The sequence below is a fragment of the Sorex araneus genome, chromosome 5, assembly GCF_027595985.1.
Source record: "Sorex araneus isolate mSorAra2 chromosome 5, mSorAra2.pri, whole genome shotgun sequence".
In the NCBI taxonomy this organism is placed as follows: Eukaryota; Metazoa; Chordata; class Mammalia; order Eulipotyphla; family Soricidae; genus Sorex; species Sorex araneus.
Genome location: NC_073306.1, coordinates 139,708,325 through 139,718,360, shown reverse-complemented (window position 1 = coordinate 139,718,360; position 10,036 = coordinate 139,708,325). Strand labels below are relative to the sequence as shown.

General features: G+C 67.9%; 1 protein-coding gene across 1 annotated transcript; it reads left to right on the top strand.

Moving 5' to 3' along the window:
• The first annotated feature begins 5,183 nt into the window (after positions 1 to 5,183).
• GATA5 (GATA binding protein 5) lies at positions 5,184 to 9,248 on the top strand. Its single transcript, XM_055139963.1, has 6 exons — positions 5,184 to 5,634; positions 6,822 to 6,997; positions 8,040 to 8,165; positions 8,699 to 8,786; positions 8,900 to 9,027; positions 9,126 to 9,248. The coding sequence occupies exons 1-6, from the start codon at positions 5,184 to 5,186 to the stop codon at positions 9,246 to 9,248; spliced, it is 1,092 nt and encodes a 363-aa protein (XP_054995938.1).
• The last annotated feature ends 788 nt before the right edge of the window (positions 9,249 to 10,036 follow it).

The following is a 10,036-nucleotide window of genomic DNA, read 5'->3' as shown; positions in this document are numbered from 1 at the left end:
TGAAAGGGATGGTCTGGGGCGTCCACGTCCCGCAGAGGGGCAGGCAAGGGCACCAGGCAGCTATTTAAAGACAGGCCAGGACAGGTGCGGTGGGGGAGAGGCGCTGGACACTCCCTCGTGAGTCTGGGGCAAGGGAACAATGGTCAGTGCTGGCCATGAGGACACCTCGTGGCCAGCCTTCCTTCATCTGCGCCTGCAGCCTTGCTGGCCCGGGGTCCTGGGTGCTCGCAGACGCTGCTCCATGTCCCCGTGCCCTGGCCATACTGTGGGGACAGTCTGGGTGGACACAGGCCCGGGCAGTGGCACTGCCAGGCAGGGTGTGCGGACCTGCACATTCAGCCCGTCACACCCGTGCCCAGGTCTGAGTCTGTTCGCTCTCCTTGACAGGGGGGAGTGAGGCGCCCCCAGCCCAGCTCCCAGTGCCCGCACACGCTGCTCGTCCCACCCAGGGCTCTGTGGCTGCCGCTCCCCCACCCCTGAGGGGGCATCCCCACGTCATCACAGCCAGCTAAGGGCATACCCCCTACCCACACGCACATGCACATACGCATGGACATACAGACACACATGTGCACTCATGCACACGTATGCACACGCAGGCACGCACACACAGACAGTGGACAGTGGACAGACGCTAGCTCACTCCGCATGATTGGTCACCAGCATGCTTGCACACACACATACACACACACACACACACAGACACACAAACAGAGCACGCAAACCAGCTCACAGGCGCACACCCACATCAGAGACAGGGTTGGGGCGCCCCCTGGTGGCCATCCCGCAAACACTTCATCCCAGTGGAAGGTCAGGCATGCTGACCTCTCTTCCCTAGGACACACGCCCTCTCTGGTGGCACCCAGACTCCCACCCAAGCCCTGTCCCTCGCCTGCTGGCGACTGAGCCCCATCAGAGCTCACAGACCACCGGTGACACCAGCGGTAAGCACACATGGCACCAGGTTCAAGCCCTGGCAGGTCCCTGAGCATCGCAGGGCCTGAGTGCAGGGCCAGTGTGGCCCCCATAGCAATCGTGTCCTGGATGAGGGCCACGTGACTCATGTCCTGGGTGAGGGCCATGTGGCCAGTGTCCTGTCCATGTGTCCTGTGTCCTGGGTGAGGGCCACGTGGCCTCTGTCGGAGGTACAGAATTGATCCTGTCTGTCTCTGTCCTGCCCGCCCCATCCATGGAGACGTCCACCAAGATTTCATCCAGTCCCCCTGCACTTGACCAGGAGCCTCAGGGACGTGGCCAGCGGGGGCGGTGCCTGTGGCAGTCCTGAGCCCCCCTGACGTACGTGCTCCACGGGTCATCCTGGCCCGGCCGCCCCTCCCTGCAGCCGCCTGGCCTTCCTGCCCACAGGGCTGCCCGCACCCCGGCTCTTGTCTGTTCCCAGGCCTGGGCTGACTGGGGCGTGGGAGGGAGCACCAGGCCCCAGTGCCCCGGGCGGTCCCCAAGCTCCCATGGGGCCACGGGAAGGGCCATGCTTCCCTGGGCACCTCCGGGATGGCACAGCCGCTCACGGGACTGGCCTGTGGGCGCCTGCCCACGCTTGGGGACCCCCCCACGCCCCCAGTCAGCAGAACAGGCAGGAGGGCGGCACCCCCATGGGCTCTGCCACCCACCCCCGCCCTCTGCCTGGGCCATGTTTGAGGGTCTGTAAGGGAGACTCTCAGCTCCGGGCGGGTCTGCCCAGCTCCCTGCACGGCCACCAGGGGGCGCCCGCCACGTGCCTGTAGCAGCCCCCAGGACGCCCCAGACCCTTGGGCAGCGCTGCCACCGCACAGCCTGAGCCTGTCACCACGGCACTGCTCCCCAGAAGTCACTGCCCTGCTCCTCAGGGTGTCTGCCACGCCGCAGGCTGGGCCCCCTGCCAAGTGCCCGAGTGCCCGCCGCTAGGCTGCGAGGGGAGCGGCTCTCAGGCTCAGCTCCAGCAACGACCTCCCAGGGGAAGGCAGCAGCAGTAAGGAGGGCTTCCTGGAGGAGGCAGGACCCGCCTACATAGAGAGACCCTCCCTGCACCTCCTCAGGGGCTGCAGAGGGCAAAACACAGGCGTTGTTGTCCACCCCAGGCTCAGCCAGTCTGGCCGCCGGGGCTGAGGCGTCCGTCGCCTCTGCACACACTGTCTGTTCCGCCCTCTCGTGCACCCTGGCAGTGCCTCCTGCCTCCCAGGGTGCACTGGGAGCCGCTGGGCGGGACATCCTCACCCCACCCGCCACGGGGGCTGCAGGGGGGGGGGCTGGCCTAGGAACACCTCAGAGACCAGCCTGGAGAGACCAGGAGTCCTGCGGGCCCCACCCGGCCGGGAGACTACACCCACCTAGGACCAAGATGCTCTCATCCTCGTGGGTCCCCTGGGGCCCCCTAAATCACGAGCCCATCACCTGGTCCACCCACCATCCCCCAACAGCCCCACTGCCACCAACTCCACTGGGAAAGTGGGGAGACTGAGGCACGAGAGGTGAGCAGGGAAACTGAGGCAGGACTCCTCCAGAAATTAGCACTGTAGCACTGTCCTCCCGTAGCTCGTAACGACACCAAGGAACCTCTTGTACAAGGGCTTAACGGCTCCATGGTGAGATACGATCATCGTCACTAACTTTCTTCTAAGAAAACATTTTTTGATCATTCTGTGAGGAAACTATTCATAACCAGAATATTAAATAAATGATCACGGGCCTGCTGTGCCCACAGGCTTACGGGGTGATGGGAGGGCCGGAGGCAGTGCTGGGGGGAGCCGTGATGGCGGGGGCGGGCGGGTTGGGGCTGGGGCGGAATACTGAATGCCTGTGACAAACCATCATGAACAACTTTGTAAAAATAAATAAACATTTATTTAAAAAAAAAAAAAGAAATCAAGAAATCGAGAGGCTGGAGTGATAGCAGTGTTTGCCTTGCACGCGGCCGACCCGGGTTCGACTCCCAGCATCCTATAGAGTCCCCTGAGCACCGCCAGGGGTAATTCCTGAGTGTAGAGCCAGGAGTGACCCCTGTGCATCACCAGGTGTGACCTAAAAAGCAAAAAAAAAAAAAATTAAATTAAATTAAAAATAAATAAAAAAAGAAACCGAGGCATGGGAGGCAAGCGGGGAAACTGAGGCACGAGGCATGCTGTGGGAGTGGGGGCTTGAGAAGCGGAGAAGCAGCTGCAGTCACGGCAGGAATTTGCGAAGAGGGGCTGAGCGCCCGGCCCAGGGCCCCACTCTGCTCCGGGCAAGGCACGAGTCACACTGCACGGCCGTGCCAGCTCCAGGCAGGCGCGGAGGCTGCTGCTGTCCGGTCCACGGTTCTGCCCAGAGGCTGCTTGAGGTGAACCTGTGGATGCTGGTCCCTGAGTCCGAGGCGGGACACAGCCTGCCCCGGCCCCAGGCTCGGGCCCTTTCAAGAAACCAGGGAACAGGCCTGTCCGTGACCCACTCTGCAGACGCCCACAGAGCAGCCCCCGCTGCCTCGCGCCCCTGCAAAGGCCGCGTGGCCCTTGGCGACTACGCAGACACACCGGGCGTCGTTGGCTCAGGGGCAAAGCAACCACCTCTGCAGCCTCGTCCTCCCACGCTCCTGTCCCTGCCCCAGGACCGGCCTCGGGACATGGATGACCAAGAGGACCAGGAGCAGGGAACCGAGAGCCCCGGGTGGGGACCAGCCCCGCAGTCTGAGGGTGGAGGTGCAGGGACCAGCACACCCGTGAGCACTGCGCTCCGGGTCAGGCGGGGCCAGGGCGAGGTGTCGGCAGCAGGGACAGAGCTGCTGGCCCCCAGGGTGGGAGCCGGTCCCGCTGGGGCTGGGGCCCTGGGGGCAGGCAGGGTGGCCAGGGGTGGGACATCTGCTCCCAGCCCCCTTCACACACAGCCCCAGGCACCTTCGGGCAGGACCCCGCCTCTCCCTGAGGTGTCCCCCACCCCCCTCCCAGCCGGAACTGCCTGAGCAGCCCCCAAACAGGCCTTGGGGTGTGGCATCACCCCCACCTGGCTCTGGGCCGGTCTGGAGGGCAGTGCTGGAAGAGACCCCCAGAGCCACCTCAGGAGCCAGGACCAGCCACAGGCCGTTCCCTGAGCCCCACCCGGTGCACGTGTGTGCATGTGTGTATGTACGTGAGCATTGTGTGCACACATAAGGATGAGCATGTGTGCATACATGTGTGAGTGCATGCATTTGCATGTACGCACGCACGCATGCGGGCACGTTCACTGCTCAGCCGGCCCCTTCCCAGGACAGCGAGGTGGCACCCCAGTGTGGGAGGGATGGCGTCCCCCCCACTGGCACCACAGAGCCCTCCACCCCTTGCTCCTGGTCTCAGCGTGGCGCCCGGAAGTGGCGCTGGGGCCTGGCGGGGCCTCTACCAACCGGCCCCAGCATGGGGCGGGGCACCCCACCCACACAGGTGCCTGACACTGCTGGGAAGGGGCTTGGCAGAGACCACGCCCCCTCGAAGGCACAGTTGGGTTCCCCAGGGAGCAGGCACCTACTCTCGCAGGCTCCTGCAGGGAGGCCATGGGCACCGCTCCTGCACTAGCACTGCCCTGGACACAGCGGGGCCTGGAGCCCCACACAGATGCACAGGCTTTCCGCCCCCCACCACCCGCCGACTCCAGCCGGCGGTGCAGTTCCCCCTCTTCCCGCCCAGGCTCGCAGGATCACGTGGCCGAGGGCTGACCCTGCGGGGAGGGAGCCGAGGCCTGGGCGGTGGGGGCGGGACGGGGAGGGGCGGTGCGCACCGACGCGCCGGGCATCCCCAGCGCAGCGCCGGGTCCCAGTCCGCAGCCCGCCTGCCCGCGTCCTGGCCAGCTGGTGAGTGCGCCCAGCCGGGCTGTCCCCGCGCCGCCCCCCCGCCGCCCCCGCGCCTCTCCCAGTGCGCCAGGGCCGGGCCCCACGGCTGGGGAGCCACCCTGACTCCCGCGCCCCCACGGCTGGGGAGCCGCCCTGACCCCCGCGCCCCCACGGCTGGGGAGCCTCCCTGAACCCCGCGCCCCCACGGCTGGGGAGGTGCCTGACCCCAGCGGTGCCCCGCGCCGCAGCTGAGCACGCACCCCGATGCGCTTGGCCCGGTGTCCAGAGACCCGCCCCACGAGCCCCACGAAGGCGGCGGCGCTGCGGCACCTGCCGGGCTGGGCCCCGGGGGTGGCAGAGCGGCCGCAACCTCGACGTGTCCCCGCTTCAGGTCGCGGCCGCGCCGGGGAAGATGTACCGGAGCCTGACCCTGGGCGCCAGCCCCGGCCAGGCCGCCTTCGCCGACTCAGGCGCGTTCCTCGTGCCGCCCGCGCGCGTCCCCCCAGTGCTGCCCTACCTGCCCACGTGCGAGCCAGGCCCGCAGCCGTCGGCGCTGGCCGCACACCCGGGCTGGGCGCCCCCAGCCGCCGCGGACCCTCCGGCCTTCACCTGCGGAAGCCCGAACCCGCCGTCCGCGCAGCCGCCCGGGGCCGGCGCCTTCGGCCTCGCGCACAGCCCGTCAGGGCCCGGCGGGGGCCGCGGAGACGGCGGCTCCTACCCGGGGCAGCACCCCCGGCCCGTGGGCGCCCCTTACGCCACTCCCTACCCGGCCTTCGTGGGCTCCGAGGTGGCCCCAGCCTGGACCTCCGGGCCATTCGACGGCAGCGTCTTGCACGGCCACCCGGGCCGCAGAACCGCCTTCGGTGAGCGCGCGCCGCGCATGCGGGGCCGTGGCTGGGCGCGCAGAGCCCGGGTGCACCCGTGGGGCTGGGGCGCGGGGCTGGGGTTGGGGCTCGGGGCTGGGGCTGGGCCGGGGCCGGGGCTGGGGCGCGGGGCCACGGCTGGGGCTGGGGCTCGGGCGCTGGGGCTGGGGCGCGAGGCTGGGGGCACGGGCTGGGGCCGGGCCGGAGCTGGGACACGGGGCTGGGACGCGGGGCTGGGGCACGAGCTGGGGCGCGGGGCTGGGGCGCGAGGCTGGGGGTACGGGCTGGGGCCGGGGAGCGGGCTGGGGCCAGAGCTGGGGCGGGAGTCTGGGCACCAGCTGGGACGCAGGGCTGGGGCGCGAGGCTGGGGTCGTGCGCGCAAGGACCAGGGCGCAGCGCCACCGACTGTCCCAGGTGGGCTGTAGTGCGCAGACCCTGCGTTCTAGGAACTGCGCCCACCAAACCGGCAGCCCTGCTCCCTCCCAGCTCTTTGGAGAAGGGGCGCCTTTGTGGCTCTCGTCCTTGAACCCCGTGTTCTGGGTGGGGTCTGCCGACAGCCCATGCTGAGACAGTCCTATGACGTTTCAGAAATGACTTTTTTAAGTTCCACATGCTGGTTTACTGGTGGAAGCCACAGGCGTGTGGCCGAGGCTGTTCCGTTATTCTACTCTGAGGCCTGGTTTCAGTCACTCCCAGCAACTCCGGGATTTAGTTTGGGAAACAGGGTCCAGACCTCACAGATGCCCCAGCTCCCCCCAGCAACACCCTAAAAGGACCCCCGGGCCCTCCCTCCTCCCCTCCCCCAGGAAGCACCGCTGGCCTTTGCAGGAGACCAACTCCGGGCGCCCACCCCTCAGCAGGTCCCCTACCAGCCCATCAGCACCCCTGCCAGGGCACCCGCCGGCTCCTCTCCCTGCCCCAGCTGGGGGGAGGTTCAGCTGGACACTTCGCGGGGAGCTGGGTCAGACCCATGCTGAGCCCGGCACGTCTTCCCTCTGCCCAGCCACCCTTACCCCTTGGGGCCTCCTGCGTCCCCCCAGCTATGGCGAGGTCAGCTCCGGTGGTGGCCTCATAGGACTGCGCACACTCACAACCGGTCAGATGAGACCTGAGGGTCAGGCGAGGTCGAGGCCTCCTGCCATGCAGGCTCAGGAGGTCCAGGGCCCACAGGCTGCCTGTCCCCGCAGTGTCCGACTTCTTGGAGGAATTCCCCGGGGAGGGGCGCGAGTGTGTCAACTGCGGGGCGCTGTCCACGCCTCTGTGGCGCAGGGACGGCACCGGCCACTACCTGTGCAATGCCTGTGGCCTCTACCACAAGGTCAACGGAGTCAACAGACCTCTGGTGAGGCCACACAAGCGCTTGGTGAGTGTCATGGGGGCAGGGCCTGGGGAGAGGGCGGGTGGGGCTGGGGCGGGGCCTGGGAGGGGCGGGGCTTGGATGGGACCTGAGGGCTGGGCCTGGGTGGGCGGGGCGTCGGGCGGGACCTGAGGGGCGGGTCTGGGCTGGGCCTGGGTGGGCGGGGCCTCTGGTGGCGCCGCTCGCCCTCTGGGGGGCTGGACCCACCCGGCGCGGCTACCCACCTTCACAGGGACCCCTTGAGGCCTGACCTGCTTCTGGGCTGCCTCTGCCTTTCTGCCTGTGGCTGGGCAGGGAGTGGGTGGGACAGAGCAGAGTCCCCCCGGGCTGTGAGGGACAAACTTTGCCGCGGACACTGGCGAGGCCAGGCTGGGAGTGGGGAGCACAGGGGGGGTCCCTGGGGTCCCACTAGTTTGGAGCAGACCTTGCACTGGTGCCTGCGTGGGCCCCAGCCTCAGTCTCTTCAGACTGTGGGGGCTCGGCCACTGCCCTGCAAGGCCCTGGCGGGCAGGGAAGTGGGGGTCGGGGGCCTGGGTCCCCTCCCCAAGTCCGGCCCGAGCTTCGTGGATCTGTGTCCCCAGGCCCCTCTGGGCACTCTGCCTCTCAGGGACCATAGGCCCAAAGCCCTCCTCTGCCTCCACCTCCCCAGAGCCACCCACCAGGTGAGCCGCCTGGGGCTGGAGCTCCCCGAGGGGGCGGGGCCACTCCCGAGTGTGTCCCAGCTGCTGGGAACGGCCCCTCCCCCCCGCCCGCCCCAGCCTGGGGGGCGCCTGCTTGGTCTGCTGGGCACGTCCCGGAGGGCACTGGAGCGTGGGGTCCTGCCCCGAGGCTAGGCACTACTGGGTGTGACTAGGCGCAGGACACGAGAGGGACAGAGGCCAGTTCCGTGTCTCACCCCCCACCCCCCAGTGGGCTGCGGGGGCCACTGTCACCCCCTCTTTACTGGTGGCGAGCCAGACCCAGAGCAGGGAGACCCAGCCGGACTGTCCGCACGCTTGGTGCGGTGGGTCGGCGCCGCCCAGCCACAGCGCCAGGCCTCCCTCCACAGTCGGCGTCCCGGCGCGCTGGCCTCTGCTGCACCAACTGCCACACGACCAACACGACGCTCTGGCGCCGCAACGCAGACGGCGAGCCCGTGTGCAACGCGTGTGGCCTCTACATGAAGCTGCACGGGGTGAGCAGGAGGGGTGGGGATGAGGGTGGGCGGGGCTGTGGGTGGGGGTATGTGGGCGGGATCTATGGGGAAGGGCCTCTGGGGCGGAGTCTATCGAGGGGCGTGTCCTCCATGGGGAGGAGTCTGTGGGCGGGGCCTCTGTGGGCGGGGTCTTGAGGGGCCTTCTGTGGGCGGGGCCTCCGTGAGGCGGAGTCTTGAGGGGCCTGTCTGTGAGTGGGGCCTCTGGGGCGGAGTATCGAGGGGCGTGTCCTCCATGGGGAGGAGTCTGGGCGGGGCCTCTGTGGGGCCGAGTCTTGAGGAGCCCCAAGACTTCTGTGAGGGGCGTGGCCTGGGTGGTGGGTGACCACTGGAGCCCAAAAAGGCAAAGCCAGGAGGGGCTGAGCCCCGGGCCACGGAACCTGATCAAGCCTGGAGGGTCTGCACTGCTCCTGCTGGGCTCCCTGAGGTCCCTGGGCAGCTCTCCTCCAGGCAGGCCTGGCTCTGGGGACTGGATCAGGGGAGGGCAGTGCCGGTCAGCCTATGCATCCTCACAGGTGCCGCGGCCTCTGGCCATGAAGAAAGAGAGCATCCAGACCCGGAAGCGGAAGCCAAAGAGCCTGGGCGGGACCAAGAGCTCCCCAGGTGCCAGGCCAGGGCCCCCAGTCCCACCCCTGCCCTTGCCGCAGGGCAGAACGCTGGGCACAACCCCCCTACCCCTCAGTCAGTGTCACCTGGCAACTCTCCCCCACCTTTAGGGTCCACAGGGAACCCCGGCACCTCCCTGCCTGCCTCGACTCCCCACCCTGAGAGCTCCGTGCCCACTCTGAAACCTGATCCCAGCCTGGACTCCCCTTCCTGCCCCGGGCCCAGCGGCCCAGCCCAGGTGAGGCAGGCATGGCCAGTGGCCCCCTGACATGACAGTCGCTCAGCAGACTGCCCCCCAGACCCTCCGTCAGGTCACACTGCTTGTCCTACCTGCAGGCCTCTGCTCATCTGGACGAGCCCCCGGCCCCCAGCCTCCTGGAGTTCAGATTCGAGCCCGAAGCCTTCATGCCCCCTGCGGCTGGCCTGGGGGGTGCATGGTGTGCCCTGGCCTTGGCCTAGCCCAGCAAGTGCGACTCCGTCCTCTGAGCAGAAGAGCCCCCACCAGCAAACGCGTGTGAACTCTCGTCCGCCCTGTCCACGGCCTGCGGCAGGACCACGCGGCAGGAGGAGGGGGCTGCCCAGTGCGGGCCCACAGCCCCGGCTCTGCCCTGTCCCCGGCACCTCCCGGCTGGAGTGGGGCACCAAGACTCAGGGACAGCTGGTGGCCACACCAGCCTGGGCCCACGCAGGGAGCTGGGCCTTCCGCGCATGACTGGTCAAGGGCCCGGCCCGACAGTGTCTGAGGCTGAGAGGGGCCCAGCCGGGGCAGTGCGGCAGTGTGTCTTTTCAGACTGACCCCCAAGTGAAGCTGGGCGGAGCCAAGGGCGGCAGGGAGGGGGCAACAAGGATCTGGTCCGAGACTCCTCAAAGCAGCACCGCACGCGGCCGGCTGTTGCCTTTTGCCAACAAGACCTGATCTTCCCGGGAGAAGCGGAAGTCTGGATTTGTTTTTAACGTGAATCTTGGGTGAGAAGCTCGCCCCAAGCTCTGTTGAGTGTGGACATCGCTTCGACCCTGGGAGCCAGCTCCCCGCAAGCCTGAACCCCGTTTAAAACTCACACCTGGGCTGGAGTGATAGCAGAGCGCGTAGGGCATTTGCCCTGCACGCGGTCGACCCTGGTTCGAATCCCAGCATCCCATATGGTCCCCTGAGCACCGCCAGGAGTAACCCCTGTGCATCGCCGGTGTGACCCAAAAAGCTCAAAAAAATAAATAAATAAAACTCACACCCTGGGGACGAGGGCTGT